Below are 17,410 nucleotides of genomic sequence, written 5' to 3' on the forward strand. Positions count from 1 at the left end.
GGCGGCGCCTTACGGCGGGCGGCCTCGCGGTGCCTAGGCGCGGGCGGCCGGCCTGGATCGCTCAGTCGCGCGGAGCCGGGCCCAGGAACGCAGGCGGCGGCAGGATGAACAGCATCAAGAACGTGCCGGCGCGGGTGCTGAGCCGAAGGCCTGGCCACAGCCTGGAGGCCGAGCGCGAGCAGTTCGACAAGACCCAGGCGAGCGGCGGGGCGGCGGGCGGGCGGCGCTGTCCCCCCTTCCCCTCACACGCGTCCCTCGGGGCCCGGCCTGCGCCCGCCTCCAGAGCGCCGGGAGCTCGGGCCGCTCCCCGGACCCCTTGCTCCCCGGCCATCTGGGGGCCCCCGGCCGCATCTCGGCCGCGGCCACCCAGCTCCCCGGCCTTCGCCGCCCGAGCCGACCCGCGCGCAGGTGAACCGGAAGCGCGAGCCGGCGCCCGGGCCCGAGGTGGCGGGGGACCGGGGTGGCAGGGGACTGGGATGCAGCCGGGGACTGAGATGCGACCGGGGGACCAGGTGGCCAGGCGACCGAGGTGTCCAGGGACTGAGAGGCGGCCGGGGACCGAGGTGGCTAGGAGCCGAGGGGCGGGAGGGGCCAGGTGGAGGGAGCCGAGACGCGGCTGGGGGCCAGGTGGGGTCAAGGTGCGTCCCGGGCCTGGGTGCGCCCGGCCTGGGCGGCCCGACTGGATTTCTCCGCCCTGGCCGCGCCGCCTCTCCCGGGCTCCGTCTACTTTTCCCACGGCTTAAAAGAATGCCCCCTCCTCGGAGAAGCAATGCATTTCCTTAAAGGAAACTCCCTGCTTCCTTTTCTCCTGAGCTGTTTTTCAGGGCCGCACAATATCTTATTATCTGCTGGGCGAAAAGTTTCACGTCTGTAGCCAGACTTGTTTGCCCGAGCGCTGGCCCACGTATAAACAGGTTCACACCCCCTTATTAAATGACGGCGCCTGACAGACAGAAACTTCCTAGGGCTCCCTTCCTGCACTTCCCACGCGCCCGCATCTCTTCCAGAGGGTGGCCTATCCTGGGAGGGTTATTTTAAAAATGAAACAATGACGGGGGTGTGTATTTGTCCATGTGTTCCTGCTGAGACCACACTGATGAGGGCGTTGCTGTTTCTGGTTTTCTGTTCCTTTTTATTTGACAAACACTGAGGTATTCTTATGCCTGGGGGAGGGGGGGAGCATACTGGGTTTTTTGCCAAAGTAAGTCAACCAGGACTGAAACAGCAGAAAATTTTTACTTTAGAAATAAACCATGGACTTCCCTGGCGGTCCAGTGGTTAAGACCCCACGCCCCCAGTGCAGGGGGCACGGGTTCAATCCCTGGTCCGGGAACTAAGATCCCGCACGACGCGGCCAAAAAAACCCCAGAAAACAAAAACCAAAAGCCAGAAGGAACCCACTCACTCCTGTCTAAAGTAGGATGATGACATTTGTGTCTGCCGTTAGCAAGGTCCTTCCCACCTCTCCCTGCCAGGAGCAGTGACTTGTGCGGTGTCTTTCAATTCAAGTTAGCACATGCAGCCTACAATAACTTTTGTTTTGAAGTAAGAAAAAATGCAGGGGAAACATCTAACCTTTGTGCTTGAGATTAACAAGGAAAATGATAAAACCTTGGCTCTATAAAAGACTAGTGCTGAACCAGCCGAGCCGCAAATTATTAATTTAGCCTTTGTAGTCATCATCATCATCTGGCCCCTGGTGTATTTTCAGCCCGGATAGCCCGTCATAAAAACACATGTGGCATTTAATTTAAAATCATTAATACATAATTAATTGTGCCAGGAACTTGCGGAAGGAAGGGGAGAAAATTTTAATTGGCAGAGAGAATCTGGATGTTGTCAGAAGATTTATTCATTCACTGATTTTTTTGTTTCTTCTGTGGTTTTGAAGAGCTATAAAGAGGTCAGATTGCTACATAGAGGAGATGGAATTTAAAGGGCCAAGTTCATTGATCTTACTCTTAAATTGTTTTAAATCAAGGGCAAGCTTTCTGAATGTCAAAGAGAAAGCATCTCTGATACAGGACAACTTATTCTGGTGGTTGGTTTGGTAAACAAGAGGGTGTTTTGTTTTTGCTGGTTGGGTTTTTCTCATGAATAATTCTTTCTAATAGGTGAATCTCATAGGATTTACCCATTCCAGGGCTATTTTCTGGAAACATGGAATTCAGGTTCAGTGTCTAGATTTGATTATCTTCAGAGTGACTTATTGAGGGATGTAGGAATCAGGTTTTGTGCATGGTTAATATTTAATTAGATCGCTCCCGGAAATATCTAGTGAGCTGCCAGCCAGACCTCATTGGTGGAAAGGACGAGGAGAGCTGAGGTTGCTGCTTACACGTCTCCTTCTGGACAGAAAATAGTATATCCGACCCACCGACACACCTTCCCTTTGATCTGCACTGCCTGTGGCTTCACGTTGACCACAGCGTCCTGTGTAGCAGAGGGGCACTTTGGTTTCCTTAGAACTTAAGTCCCCTACCATCCCGCCAGCCTCGCTTTTCCTCCTGGGTTTCTGGGTCAAGAGGAGGAAAAATGCTTCCATATTTGCTTTCTTGACTGGCCACACCCTGTTTTGCAAAAAGGTTCCTTCCCCGCCCCAGTTGGGAGTGTGAAGGAAGGGGGCAGTCATGCATCCTTCGTGTGGCAGGTACTTGTGTTTGCTGTATTATGTGGGTATGCGAGTGCGTGTGTGTAATCCCAGGGGCACTGTCCAGAAAGCTGGTCTATTCTTCCCCAAGACTTTAGTCCCTTTGGTGATAAAACCCCTTTTCAAAATGGAAGTGACAAAATTGTATTGGCTTTTTGTTGTTGTGGTATTCTGAATGCAGAATAGTGTGGCATACGGTATACCTGTATGTTCTGAACCTGAAAATTGATTGTCTTGTTAAAAAGATGGTGTGGTACCATGGAAAGCGGTAACTAACACCCGAGTGCTAGCCTGTGTTCCTGGTGCTTAACTCCTGTTTCCTGGTCTATAAAAATAGAGATGATTCCATCTACTTCCTAGGGCTGTTTTAAGGGATAGAAATGGTGGGGTGGGCTAAAGAGGGACCCCTCAAAGATGTCCACGTCCTAATTCCTGGAACCTGTAAATATGTTACAGCCCTGGGTAAGAAAATGCTAATCAGCTGACCTTAAAAATAGGGGGCGTAGCCTGGGTTATCCAGGTGGGCCCAGTGTAATCACGGGGCATTTAAATGTGGAAGAGGGAGGCCAGGGAGGAGGTCAGGGTGGTGTGAGGTGAGGGCAACGCCACCAGACATCGCTGGCTTTGAAGCTGGAGGAGGCAAAGCAGTGGACTCTTCCACGGAGCCTCTAGGAAGAAACGCAGCCTGCTGGCACCTTGATTTTAGCCCTGGAAGACCCGTTTTGGACTTCTGACCTCCAGAACTGTAAGATGATAAATTTGTGTCGTTTTAAACCACTGAGCCAATAGTGGCCATTTGTTGTAGCAGCAGTAGGCCACGAATACCTACGGGATGCAAAACACGTAGTACAGTGCTCTGCAAATGGTCAGCTAGCCATCTTTCTCCCTTCGCCACCCCCAAAAAGCTTTATTTGAGAACTGTTTCATACCTTCCATGAGGGAGGAGATCCGTCTTTGAGGTATAGCGTGGGTGAGGACTCAGCAGATTGGAGTCCTGGAAATGCTAAACTCCAACCTTGCTTCTTCCTTGTCTAAGTGCGCCTTTGCCATCTGGGCCTCGGTTTCCCCTGCAGGAAATGGAGACAGAGCCCAAAAGCTTCCTGTAAGGTTAGGATGAGAGAGGGGCCACGCGGCTTAATACACCAGGCCCGGCGGGGAAGAAGGGCATTAGATACAGGCATTCGGGGTAAAGCTCCGCAGGTGTTAGGGGTTTTCTGGTAGGGTGGGAGCTGTGGAGGGGGGAGCAGCAGGTGGAAAACTGTTCGTAGGTCCAGTTTTCCAGGTCAGTGACGTGTCCCTTCTGCAGCCTCTGTGGAACTGCAATCTTGTAAAAATTAACATTTATTGACACTCAGGGCTTCTCAGGCCAGCTCACGTTAGAAAAACGCTGTCCAGTAGAAACAGAATAGGAGCCATGTGTATCGTTTTTAGATTACTTAACCACACTAAGATGCAAACAGAAACAGGTGAAATTCACTTTAATCATATATTTTATTTAGCCCAGTGTATCCAAAATATAGCCGCTCCAACACGTAATCACTACAAAAATTATGAATTATACATTCTTTTCCTCCTACCAAGGCTTCAAACTCTGTTTTGTGTTTGTTATAGCACATCTCAATTTGGGCTCACATGTCGGGCCTTCATTAGCCACACGTGGCCAGCAGCTACTGGATTGGACGTCAGGGTGTTAGAATCACCTGGGGCGCTTTTAAACTCTTCTGTGTCTAAATGCTGGAGATTTGGAGTGATTTGGCTTGGATTGGAGTCCTGGGCGCATAGGTCTATTTTCTTTTTTTTTTTTTTTTTTTTGCGGTACGTGGGCCTCTCACAGTTGTGGCCTCTCCCGTTGTGGAGCACAGGCTCCAGATGCGCAGGCTCAGCGGCCATGGCTCACGGGCCCAGCCGCTCCACGGCATGTAGGGATCTTCCCGGACTGGGGCACGAACCCGTGTCCCCTGCATCGGCAGGCGGACTCTCAACCACTGCGCCGCCAGGGAAGCCCGGTCTGTTTTCTTAAAGTTCCCTAACCAGGAATTCTTTAGAATCTCATTACTGAAGGCAAGCCACAGGACACAGACAGGTGTTTGGGAACTTGAGTTTCTGGTTTGAAGGCTGTTCCCAAATTGGCAATAGTCTTTTGGACTCCCATCCTTTGCAAAATGTTTCCTCTGCTCTGACTTCCCTTCCCACATATGCCAACACCCCCTCTGCCAGGCAGGCAGACTTATGCACACTCCCTTTTTTAAACAAAATTTTATTGAAGTATATTTGATTTACAATGTTGTGTTTAATTTCTGTCGTACAGCACAGTGACTCCGTTATACGTATATATTCTTTTCTATTGTGGTTCATCACAGGATATTGACTATAGTTCCCCGTGCTCTACAGTAGGACCTTGTTGTTTATCCATCCCATATGTAATGGTTTACATCTGCTGACCCCAAACTCCGTCCTTCCCTCCCCCACCCCCTCCCCCTTGGCAACCACAAGTCTGTTCTCTAGTCTGTAAGTCTGCTTTTGTTTTGTATTTGGGTTCATTTGTGTCGTATTTTAGATTCCACATGTAAGTGATATCGTACGGTATTTATCTTTCTCTTTCTGACTCACTTCACTTAGTATGATAATCTCTAGGTTCATCCATTTTGCTACAAATGGCATTATTTCATTCTTTTTAATGGCTTTATAATATTCCATTGTGTGTGTGTATATATATATATATGTATATATATACATACCACATTTTTATCCATCTATCTCGGTGGACATTTAGGCTGTTTCCGTGTCTTGGCTATTGTGAATAGTCACACTCGCTCCCTTTCTGTCTTCGTGTGGCATTACCACACTGTTAGCTACCAACCCCTTTCTGGGCCTCATTTAAATGTTTATTTTAAAAAAGTTCCCCCACCCCCAAGCTTGGGAGGAAATCTAAACCACATGGTGAAAGCCAGAACCCCCCCCAGCTCCACCCACGTCGGTCAGCTCCCTGAGGGCAGGAGCAAGGGGCCTGGCACCCACTGCAGGCTGGCCGAATGGCCAAAGAACAGAGGTGAGCGAGGCTTTCTGAAAAGGAAGAGGGAAAGAACCAGGCTCACGACCCCCAGGATGCTGCCTGCAGAGCCTTGAGTGAGCTGCCCCAGCGGCACTTGCCTTCCTCCCCGGCCCCCGGAGGTGGGCCAGCTGTGGCGGGCAGCGAGCCGTGCCCTTCTTTCCAGCTGCGCTGCTGTCGCGCGCCCCTCGGACACCCTCCACCTGCTTCTGCCACGTCAGCCAGCTTGGTGATGCTCAGGGCAGCTGCTGACTTCCTGGTTCCTGGGGTTTCCTGCCGCAGGCCCCCTGGGCTCCCCGGGTATCCGGTGACCTGTTGGTTCAGGCTGGGGTGGGGTTGTGGCTGCTCGTCCTTCCCCTCCCCCTCCCCATCTTTGTACGTTTGTCCCACGACACGTTCATGAGGGGCCACTTACTGTGTACGCGTGGGCTTGCTTCTGGTGCTCTGGGATGTGCTACGGGAAGATGAAGATCATTCTCATCCCCTCCAAGGGTTTTCGTCTTGACGAAGGAGGTGGGAGATGAACAGGTGTGCTGTGGCAGAGCTGTTAAGAGCGAGACTCTGTGCCTCAGTCTCCTCGTCTGCAATATGGATATAATCATAGTGCCCGAGTCATGGAGGATTTGCAGGATGACACAGCTCCTGGGGCGGAGTGAATGCTGCACTGAACGGCTGTTGGCTGTTACGTTGTGTATGGGAAGGTGGGCTGGACTGAAGAAATGGAAATGATGCCCCCTTGGTTCCGTCCCTGAGCTTCTAGTTGAGCGTCTGTGAATGGGGAGCTGGGGCTGTTGGGGAGGGCAGTAGATCCGCCACGGGGGTTGGGTGGACTTGGGAAGGTGGGGAGCAGCCCGTTCCTGGAAGAGCGATCCTGCGGTGCCCCATGCTCCAGGACGGCAGGGCCTGCTCCAGGTGACACCGTCCTCTGGAAGATACTCTGGTGGGGAGCCCCAGGGAGGAGCCCCGGGGAGGTGCCCCAGGGAGGAGCCCCAGGGAGGTCGGGGGAAGCCGGCCCTCCTGACCTTGCCCCCAGGCCAGCGTCCCATTTGTGAATAAAACCTGCCTGGGCACTGAGTCCAACAGTGCGAAATGGAAACTCTGGAGTCGAGTCTAGGCCTGCTTGGCGGGGGGACAGGGAAACGCAGCCGGCTAACCTGAGCTGGGGCCTGAAGAGCCTTTGCCAGCCGGCCGCGCTGTCAGCGATACCCTTCCCCCCAGCCCGCTCCCCCCAGCTCCACCTGACTCCAGGGTGGACTCAAATATCACCTTGTTTGCGAAGCTGTCAACCGCTTTCCTCCTGCCCGAGCCTTACTAGGCTGCCCTAGTTCTCATGATATTATTCCCACTATTCCTGTCTCCCCAAACCCTGCAGCTGAACCGGCAGGAGTGGACGGCCGTGAGGTCGGGCGTGTGTTTAGATCCAGGGTCACGGAGAAGGGATTGCATTGCCTCCCCCTCCGAGCCCCTAAGCACTACCCTCTGAGCCCCAAGATCCTCAGGCACGGACAGTGTTGGCTCCTTGTGTGCTAACACCCAGGACTGCCCGGCTCGGGGGACCCGCTCGGCGTGCGTGCGCTGAATAATTGGGTGCCACGGGGGCCCGTGGGCCTCCCTTTTTTGATGCTGCCACTCAGTGAGGCCTAAAAAGCCATGGCTCCCACTGCAGGGAAAGACTGAGTTCTTGGAGAAAAGTTTAGTAGAGGTGGAGTTGTTTTTCCTCTTGCTGAAATAAACACAACCTTCAAATGCATTAGGTTCTCCCGCCAGGGAGTGGCTCAGCCCCCTGGCTTGTGGGACAGACAGGTCTATGGAGTGGTGTCACCAGGGCCCAGGCAAGGAGCTGCCCAGGCTGGCTCCCTGTCCATCCTGGAGGCGGGACTCGGGCCACGTCCTCCTCTCCTATCTCTTCCTCCTCATGTGTCACCTGCAGAGCCCGGGGGAGAGGTGGCAGTGTCCCCCAGTGAGCCTCATGCTGGTGGATGGCAGGATCCTGCCGGGGGCTCCTGCAGAGGAGCAGAGGCCGCAGCGCGGGCCTCCCTGCAGTTTCATAAATGGTCGAATGATTGAGAGGCCCGGACAGAGCAGGCACGGGGGGGCGTGAATAAAGGGAAGAGACGGTTGAATCGCAGGATGGTGTTGCTGCACTGACTTCCCTCTGCTGAAATGACTGAGCTGCAGACCTCTGGCCCAGAGCTCCCCACCGCTTTGCCTGCGACCGCATTCAGCCGCCTCCTTGGCTACAGAAATCCTGTGTTTGGTTTCATCAATGGCCTTTGAGGTGGCAAAGCATTTGAATGAGATCTTTCTGTCCTTCAAACAACTCTTTGGAAACACTAAAGCAGGATAACCCACCTCTCTGCCAGTCCCTGTGACCCGGCTCTTTGAAGGATGTTTTTTTGTCCCTGCCAAGTGCCACCGTGAAGCGCGTCATGATAACAGTACAAGGAGGATTGAGTCTGATTCATTTCAGGGTTGATTTTAAAAATAGAAAATGTTTTATAGTTGCCTTTACTATATAACTCTAGTGGATAAATTATTAGCTAGAGAAAGAGACACACACACTGCCTTGAATTTAACCAGTACTTATATTTGAAAGAGCTTTCGTTCATTCAAGTATTCACTCTTTCATTCATCCAGTAAAGATTTATTGACCTCCAGGCACGGGTTTCGGGACTGGAGGTACAGCAGGTAGCAAGACCAACAGGATTTGTTGTACCAAGAACGTCTGTTCAGGGGTTAGAGGTAGAAACAGAATACATGGTAAACAAGATAGTTTCAGGGGGGCTTCCCTGGTGGTGCAGTGGTTGAGAGTCCGCCTGCCGATGCGGGGGACACGGGTTCGTGCCCCGGTCCGGGAAGATCCCACATGCCGCGGAGCGGCTGGGCCCGTGAGCCATGGCCGCTGAGCCTGCGCATCCGGAGCCTGTGCTCCGCAACGGGAGAGGCCACAACAGTGAGAGGCCCGCGTACCGCAAAAAAAAAAAAAAAAAAAAAAAAAGATAGTTTCAGGGAATAAATGTCCTGGGTGAAAGTAACCAGGAGGAAGCTATCTGTGTGGAGGGAGGGCTGCTTTAGCTAGGATGGTTGGGGGAGACCCCCCCAGGAGGGGCGTTTTAACTCAGAGCAGGGTGACCCCAGAAGCACAGCCGGGCTTGGGGGTGGGACCAGGCTTGTCCTGTTTGAGGAACAGAAGGAAGACGGTGTGGCTAGAACAAAGCTAGATGTTCCAGACACACTTTGTGTGTGTTTGCATTCTCAAAGAGTTCAAGGTTTTTTTGCTCCTGCTTCCCAGACGGGAAAGGGGAAGCTTCTAAAGTGAAGGCGCCCCTGTGGGTCAGAGTGGATGGGACCGGGGTCTGTGCGCTAGGGTGCCATGGCTGGCAATGGTGGAACTGGGTGAGCAGACCTGTATTTGGCCCCATTCACGTGGGCTCCTGGGGAAGGGGTCTCCCCCAGTCCACGTTCCTCTGCTGTGCAGAGCTCCCCACGGCCTGGAGGACGTCGGATCTCACAGAGAACGTCCAGGGCTGCAGCCTCTGCGGTCACTTGGTTCTGACCCCCTGCAGGGGCTGTGGGTTTCTAGAATGGTGTGGCCAGTGTTGGTGCGCACCGGGCTGTGGCCTCATGCGCCGCTCTCCTGCTCTATCCTCAGTGACCGTCCTCTCCCCGTGGCTCTTCCTGGGGCCCCTTTGTCTGGCATGCAGCCCCACAGGCGACGGGGCAGGGAAGGGCTTGCTGTGTGCAATTGCTGACCGGAGCGTCCCAGCTTGGTTGCCCGGCTTCGCTGACGGCGTCCACACCCCAAGGCTTCTGTCCCGGGTCCACAGCAGGGGCCAAGGCTCTTGGGAATATCACCTGCTGGGGCTCCTGCCCCGGCCCCGCTGCCTCAGCCGGGTCGCCTCTCCTGAACCAGCAGCTAGATGCTTTCTCGTGTGTCCCTGGGAGTCACCTGTCTGGTGGCTCTGTCTGGCCTGGTCTGGGGATTGCCTCCCCAGGCTTGACTCCCAGGGCCTCTGCTGGCACCACATGGGGCTTTTATGTGACGAACAAGAACGAGACTGTTCCTGGAAGCAGGGGCAGGTGTGTCCTGAGGCTCTGGCTCCCATGGACCCAGTGGGGCCCTTGTAAGAGGCCTTCCCAGACGTCCCCGCCCTGGCTGCAGGACACAAGCCGCCCCGGGAGGGAGCCGAGCTGAAGGCCCAGAGGGGGCCCCAGGGTCCGAAGGCCTCGCCTGCGGGAATGGGGGAGCCGTGGGGGAGCCCCCTGAGCTGCTCGGTGCCACACGGTTGCTGTTCTTACCTGCGGTTTGAACGAATCCTGGATCCAGAACCTGTGTTTTGACTTGGAGTTGGGCCAGGTCCTCCCTGAGTGACACCAGGCCCTCGGGAGCTGGGTCCCTGCAGGGGGACAAAGGGGGACCAGAGGACGCGCGCGCTAGCGCACGGCTCCCTTAGCCCGGCCCCTCCCCCAGTGAGAGGCTGAGGGGACAGTCTACAGAGCCAGCAGCCTGCTCGACCCGGCTCAACGGGGGAGGGTTGTCTATGTGCGGACAGTGCCTAGAATAGTGCCTGTGTTGGTCATTGTGACCTTGAGCTTTGATTTCCTCATCCACATGCTTCAAGGGTTACTTAGGAGATTAAACGAGATGATAATGGTGAGGTGCTCGGCACGGTGCCTGGCACATGGCTGAACTCGATAAAAATCATTTTAGTATTCATTTACTGAGGCCAGTTTGCTGGCCTCTGGCGTGCGATATGCCTCCTGCCAGCTTCCTGGTGCCGGCAATTCTGGCTGTGTCTCCAGAGCCTGCTAGAGCCTTTCCACCCCTCGGCCTTGTCCCCCGCCGCCCTCCGGAGGCTCAGGCCCCTCGCTGCGAGGTGGCTCCCTGGGCCTGGGCTCGGGATTTTTCCAGCACAGAAGGAGCAGCGGTGGTCTGAATGGCCGAGACACTGTTTAGTCACCCACCCTCAGGGCTCTGAGAAGCGCGCCTCTGCCCGCCCTCCAGCTCCCTCCCCCAGAGCCCCCCTGGGCATATCTGGGGGTGTCAGAGACCCACCGTTACCGCTCTTGTCCTGCTTGGCTGCTCCCTGCCCCCCATCCATGGCCACTCAGAGGTCGAGTGGGAAGTCAGATAAACAGATCCCCAAGACGGTCGCCACCTGCCCCCCCCCGCCGCCCCCAGGACCCTCTCTCTCCGGCTCTGGCTCGTCCATCTCGGCACCCAGGCCCCTAATCAATCCATTCCACTCGAAGTTTCTGTCTCCCAGAAGGCTCTCTCCATGGCAATTGATCCCGCCTGTCGTGAGGGATTATACTTGCTGTTGTCAGAACTGCCCCTGTACCAGGGCGGAAGGAAGCCTTCTGCAGGCTGGCAAGCTAGAGAGAGCCCACACGATGGTCCCCAGTGCCGCTCTGACCGCCCCTCCTCCTTCAGGCTTCCTACAGTCGCTCGTTGGGCTGGTGTGAGGATGCCATGCTTGTGTAGACGGAACCAGATGTTGCAGTCAGAGCTGCACCTGGACTGTAAACCCAGGAGCTAAGCCACGTCAGAGTCGCCCAGCACAGATTCCAGGGCTGAGGAGAGGAGCCCCAGTGCTCTCCCCGCCTCTGCGGCCCGCTCAGGACGGGCAGGGGAGGGACAGGCATCCCGGGGGCCTGCCGCCCCCTCCTGGGACGGGGCTTGGCTGCCGCGCCTGGCGGAAGAGCAGGCTTGTGCAGTGTCCACAGACCCGCCTCTGTGTGAGCACTGTGCCTCCTTGTGAGGCCTCCCGGTCCACACATCTGCCGCCTGCACACAGCAGGGCCGTGTTCCCGCCGGGAGGGACCCTGTTCCTACAGCCGGCGCGGGGAGCGGGCGGCACCGCTTGGGCGGAGGGGGCCAGACAGACTCCCGGGTGCCTGAGTCACCACTTCTCTATGGGGCCCGGGAGCCTCCCTCACTGCCTCTGAAGACCTTCCATGTGCCAGGCACCGTTTAGGGGCTGGGGCCACAGCAGCCCCAGAGAGGCGGAACCACTACCCCCCCCACCTGTGGCGTAGACGTGGGCTGGGAGTGGGGGGAGGACAAGAGACAAATAAGGAAGACACTGTTGGGTGCGGACCACACGGAGAAGCATAAATCGGCAGATTTAAGTAGCGTGGCGGCAGGGAGGGGACAGGCGAGCAGATTCCCCAGAGGGGAGGGGCAGGCACTCTTTCCGGGGGTCCGGGGCCCAGCCATGAGGGCACTCCGTATACATTTGGACCGACGGTGAAGTAAAAGCCTGTGCCCAGCGGCCTCTGGGGAAGGCTGCGCGGTGGGAATGCTTACCCTGGGCCGCCGGCCCCACCAGCCCATCCCTTCAGGGCGTCTCTGCTTCTCCTTTCCAGCTGCAGGCCCTGGGGGGGGGAGGGGGGTCAGCACGCCCCTCGTGGGCATCTGCGGAGGACAGAGCACTTGCTGGGACTGCAGGTGGCATCTTTGCATCCCCGGCCTCCTGGGTAGCTTGCTCTGCCTGTGTGACTTTGGCTCTGCTCTGTTCTTGCCTGGGATCTTCTGAACAGGTGGCAGTCATCAGAGCCAGCTCAAGTGTCAGGGCAGCTGGGGGATGGGGTTACACACCCTCCCGAGACAGGCACTCCCGGCTTATGGGCTGGTGTCTCTTCCCAGCTCTGTACCTGTACTGGAGGGAGGTACCTGGGAGCTGGATAGCAGAATCGTTCAGGACACAGCCAGACCTGCCTTTGCCCTTATTAGCTGTACGGACGAGATACCCCAACTCCCTGAGCCTCAGTTTCCTCATCAGGAAAGTGGGGCCACGCCCACTCGCTAGGGTTGCTGCTGGGAGCGTGTTGCCTGTGCCTGGCACAGGGGCGCAAGTGCCCGGGAATTGCTGGTTGTCGATTGTTGTCCTCATCGCTGCTGCTGTGGGCAGAGTTCTGCCTGGCGGGCGTGATGTTCACGGGGCCGGGAATGGTACACTCGGGGTCCGGCCTCTCTCACGGTGATGCCTGTGGAGGGAAGGCAGGCGCTGGGGCCTCGGGGAGGCCGAGTTGGCAGAGGATTGGCAAACACAGAACAGATGGTGAGGGAGCCCTCGTGTCTGGCTCGCTGAGGCTTGGAGTGTAAGAGGTGCCAGAGCCTGTCTGCGTTCCTCTCAGGACCCCGGTACTGCGAGGCCAGAGCCACTCCCCCAGCCCAGCCTCGATGCTGGGAGAGTCGTCCGTGTCCCAGGGGCCTGGTGTGCTGCGTGCTGCAGACCCGCTCTCCCCGAGCCCCGGGGAATGGCCACAATGGGCGCTGTGTGTGAAAGGAGGTCAGCCAGCCTTGCTGGGGTGGGTGCGAGGGGCTAGCCCAGCCCCCAGCAGCTCCTAGGTCCGTGAGTCTGAGCAGAAAGCGCGGCCATGGCTCTCAGGGGGTTGCTTTTCTTACAGAGGAAATCTCACTGCTTTGCAAAGCAGGACCACAGTAGGGTCACAGCAGACTGTAGATGAGAGAAGTCACCTCCTTGCCCAGCAGGGGCAGTTAATATTGTGCCCAGGCCAGAGGTGGAGAGCACAGTGGCCTCTGGTTTAAAAAGAAAGAAAGCTCTTCTGCCCCTTGGGGCTCCCTCTCCGCCCTGTCCCGCTCCCGCCACTGCTGGACCTGCTGTGGACAAGTCCACGCAGGGCCGGGCTGCAGGGTGAGCGCACAGCTTGCCCTGCTCAGCGAGCCCCCTGGACGGCCTGGGGCAGTGTGGGCCCTGGTGGAGGACCTGTGGGAGACGTGGGAGAATCGGCTGACCTGGAGAGGAGTCTGCACTGGTCAGGGACCTCATCCTGTCCCTCCCACCAATGGCACCGGCAGCTCTTCTCATTCGGTCCACAGCACAGATGCCCCCAGCTCGGGGCTGGGTGGGTGGACAGAGGCTTACAAGACCTGCCGCCAGGTACAGAATTAAAACATATTCATAAGTAAACCCAGGGCCGGCGGTGGTTCCTGGGTGAGTGGGATGGGGGTGACAGTAAGTGCCCTGAGCCTGTGTGAGGGAGCAGTCACATCCAGGAAGACTTCTCGGAAGAGGTGGTGTTGAACTAAGGGGGACGAGACAAGACTCCAGCAGCTGGAGGTGGGAGGGGACGTGCATCGAGGACGAGTTTGCCGCTTGCTCAGGGCCTGAGTGGTAGCAGCATGTGTGCTAAGCGGGTCCCCCTTCCTGCCACCCCTGGTGGGGCTGCGGTCGCTGTTTGTGTCGGTGGGGGTGGGAGCTGAGTCAGGATTCGTCCAGGATGCATGTGGACAGGCGATGGGACCTGGTTTATCCTGGTTTTCCACAAAGTGGCTGTGAGGCCTCATGTCTCCAGGCCGTGCCCCGTGGTAAAGTAGGGGTGACGTGCATGTTTTGGTGGAGTGCAAGAGGGCTCAGGCCACAGCAGCCTCTCCCAGAGGAGAGACCTGATGGAGGATGTCCTGCGGGGACTGGCGGCTCCCCTGGGGCCCAGGGGCTACGCCTTCTGGGGAAAAGGAATCACACGCAGCTTTCAGATCAGAGTTGCTCTCCTGCAGCACAAGCCGGCTTTCGTCCTTACCTCCCAGGCCTCTGGAAGCTCTGTGTGCTTGTGGCATCGGGTCTTAGCTGTAGTTTGAGCTGCACATGTCACGTGAAGAAGGGCCTTGAGTGGTCTGGTTTGCTTAGGATAGAGAATTTCTATTTTTCCCTTATCTCTACTCTCGCCTTTAACCGGCTGGAATGATCGGTCCTGTCTGTGTGTCGCCCCTTCCCCCTTTGGGTGGTCTCTCCCAGGAAGCCTGCCGGGTGGGTTTCTGACCTCTGCCTCCTCTGTTCCCTCCCAGGCCATCAGCATCAGCAAAGCCATCAACACCCAGGAGGCCCCTGTGAAGGAGAAGCATGCCCGGCGTATCCTCCCTGCTGCCAGCGGCCTCCGTCCCTCTGGGCCCCAGGGGAGGCGGGGAGGGTGAAGAGGACGTGGGGGAAGTGAATTAGGGGAGCAGTGGGCGCGCCAGATGGCCTGATGAGGGGCGTCCCCTGTGGCCTTGGGCCAGCCTCGCTCAGCTCCTTCAAGACTCTGAGTCCCATCTCAGGAAGGCCCCTATTGTCTTAGGCCCTGGGCCCAGCTGAATCCGTGGGGCGTGACCTCGCCCCTTTCTCTTGCTTGGCTGAGAGCCGTAGCTCTTGGTGAGCTGTGGCCCACGGGGAGGGAGGGGTGTGGGGAGGGGGAGGGCGGCCTTCCACCTGCCTCTCTGCGCTCAGTTCAGCTGCACCTGCTGAGCACCCGACCTCCCCCACGCTTGAGTCCCTGCTGCCTGCACTTGGCCTTGACCCTGGTAGGCATCATCCTGGGCACTCACCACGAGAAGGGGGCCTTCACCTTCTGGTCCTATGCCATCGGGCTGCCGCTTCCTAGCAGCTCCATCCTCAGCTGGAAGTTCTGCCACGTCCTCCACAAGGTCCTTCGAGATGGGCACCCCAACGTGAGTAGCCACTGTTCCGGGGGCCTGGGCCCTCCGTCTGCCGCCTCTTGAACACCCCAGGGAGGCCCAGAGCCGCATCCTTTGAAATGAGGGCTGTCCCGGCGTCTGTGTCCCTCAGCTCCGGGTTGGCCCACCCTGCCTGCTGCCTGCACCCCGTACATGGGAGCAAGTGTCGGGACCGCCCCCCCCCGCCCCGCCGACGAAGGCTCTGGCTCCTTCATCCTCCCTCCTCGTCTCCCCCTCTGGGCAGGTGCTGCACGACTGCCAGCGGTACCGGAGCAACATCCGGGAGATCGGAGACTTGTGGGTAGGTGCAGGGAGCGGGCATGGTGGCCTTAGCGCTTCGCCAGCAACACCACCCGGAAAGTCCACTGCCATCCTGCTTGGCACACAGGCCCGAGGGGGGAACAGAGCACCTGCAGTGGTGCCCCCCGCCTCCTCCTCCCAGCACAGTTAGAGCCGTGTTCAGTGGGGCCATGGCGGCGGGCGATGAGCATCAGTAAATGAAGTTGAGCCTTGCTTTTAAGGCCTGGCGCAGAAGTCCCAAACACATCCCTAACGGGCCCTCCGGCTCCAGAAATCAGCAGCCCTTCAGTCCCTGTGAGTTCACTACCCCACCCTGAGTCTGGGTAAGTGGTGCAGACTCTGAGCCCCCAAGACCGGCAGCTTCTGAATCTTGGAAGTCTGCATTTTCAGCAGGCTCTCCAGAAGTGTCTCATCCACAGTGAAGTCTCAGAGCCCCAGGAGCTTGTATTCTAGATCCATTCCACGACCCTCAGGAATTAGGGGCATCCCCTGGGTGGAGAGAGGGCTTCTGGCCTTATCTGCCCTCTGGGAGCACTGCTGGGGCCCCAGCAGCCGGGGCGGGGGCCAGGTGGCCTCTGGGAACTGACCGGCTTGCAGAGGGGACGCCCCTTGAAGTAAGGAAGGTGGCGTCCCTGGTGCCATCTGCAGATGTGGGCCCAGCAGGCGTGGCCGCAGGGGACGTGGTGTCTGGAGGCGGCTGCGAGGAGGATGTGTTCACGCGCCCGTCGGAACGTACCTCCCCAGCCCCCACCAGCATTTCAATAGAGTGTCCCACCTCAGAATTGGCCTCTTGCCCTGGACGAGGAGCTCTCTTGTCCCGAGAGTCTCTCTGGCAAGAGTGAGAAGAAGAGAGCGATAGGCAGAGAGGGGGCTGGCAGAGGCCCTTGGGAAAGGAGGTTGGCCACCTCTGGTGGGTTGAGCAATGGTGGTTGAATGAATAAGTGACAGCATGGGAGGCTGAAGGATTGACACCCTGCTCATCATCTTGCATCTTCCGGCCTCGCCTTCCTTGTTTGCCATGCGGGGTTCCTGGGCAAGCTCATGGGCAGTGTGTCCTTACCCAGGGCCCTTTCTCCACAGGGCCATTTGCATGACCGATATGGGCAGCTGGTGAATATTTACACCAAACTCTTGCTGACCAAGATCTCCTTCCACCTCAAGGTAGTTTCCTCGGGGGAATCGTGGGGCTGGTGGGACCCTGGGCTCTTCCCTCCAAGATGTCTCAGAGGGTGGGATCTGTCCTGTCCCCACCTGGCCCAAGGGGGAGCTTGGGACAGATGGCAGGGAAGTCAGAAGGCCCGGAGGCGTTTCCCGGCGCGGGAGGTGGTCTTAGCCCCGCCCTCAGCTCCAGGTGGACGTCCCATCCTCTGTGTCTTGGTCTCTGGAGTCACTGCCCGGGGCAGATGGTGGCTCCACAGGCTAGGGGGCTTTTCCAGTCCCTTTCCCTCCCTCAAAAGCTAGAAGCGGTGCTGGGCCAGAGCTGAGAGGGGCTGCGGTTGAGTGGGGGTGTCCTCTCCGCAGCACCCCGAGTTCCCTGCGGGCCTGGAGGTGACAGACGAGGTGTTGGAGAAGGCCGCTGGGACCGACGTCAACAACGTGTGAGTCCCCCGGTTTCCCGTCTGTTCCTGCGGCGTTCCTCACCCAGGTTCCCACCGGGGGCCGTGCTCTGTCTGGGGCTGGAGGTCGTCATGTGCCCAGGAGCTGTGGCTAAAGCTAAAGGGATGGGGCTTACTTGGAGCTGGGCATTTTGGCTGAAGGACTGCCATCTGTGCATCCGTGCAAGGGCGTGTGCGTGGACTGTGCTCCCCCTCCCGCCTGGGGGTTCTCGCAGGGCCATGCCCCGCACCCCTCCCGCTCATCTCTCCCTCCTCCTTCCCCCGTAGCTTCCAGCTCACCGTGGAGATGTTCGATTACATGGACTGTGCGCTGAAGCTCTCTGAATCAGGTGAGCCAG

The 17,410-nt window shown here is 57.5% G+C and overlaps 1 protein-coding gene and 1 long non-coding RNA gene across 9 annotated transcripts in view; one reads left to right on the forward strand and one right to left on the reverse strand.

Moving 5' to 3' along the window:
* Positions 1–17,410, forward strand: part of HIP1R (huntingtin interacting protein 1 related) — a 27,591-nt gene continuing 10,181 nt past the window's right edge. For 6 of the 7 annotated variants that reach the window (XR_009544347.1, XM_060170455.1, XM_060170457.1 and 3 more), the window contains exons 1-7: positions 1–197; positions 14,512–14,575; positions 15,008–15,150; positions 15,401–15,457; positions 16,537–16,617; positions 16,978–17,054; positions 17,340–17,401. Coding sequence is in view for 5 of the 7 variants with exons in the window: in XM_060170455.1 (XP_060026438.1) it covers positions 105–197; positions 14,512–14,575; positions 15,008–15,150; positions 15,401–15,457; positions 16,537–16,617; positions 16,978–17,054; positions 17,340–17,401 (577 nt within the window). In the remaining 2 variants the exon portion in view is untranslated. Of the gene's footprint in view, positions 198–14,511; positions 14,576–15,007; positions 15,151–15,400; positions 15,458–16,536; positions 16,618–16,977; positions 17,055–17,339; positions 17,402–17,410 lie in introns of those variants that run through there. The other variant, XM_060170461.1, reaches the window with a different exon arrangement.
* On the reverse strand, positions 8,689–12,866 carry LOC132532167 (uncharacterized). Of its 2 annotated transcripts, XR_009544349.1 has the most exons (4): positions 12,010–12,866; positions 9,999–10,096; positions 9,453–9,648; positions 8,689–9,278 (listed from the first exon to the last, which is right to left on the reverse strand). It is a non-coding gene; the product is annotated as an uncharacterized LOC132532167 (long non-coding RNA). The 2 variants fall into 2 exon arrangements; XR_009544348.1 differs by having other exon boundaries at positions 8,689–9,648.

Source organism: Lagenorhynchus albirostris, chromosome 14 (genome assembly GCF_949774975.1).
Source record: "Lagenorhynchus albirostris chromosome 14, mLagAlb1.1, whole genome shotgun sequence".
NCBI lineage: Eukaryota > Metazoa > Chordata > Mammalia > Artiodactyla > Delphinidae > Lagenorhynchus > Lagenorhynchus albirostris.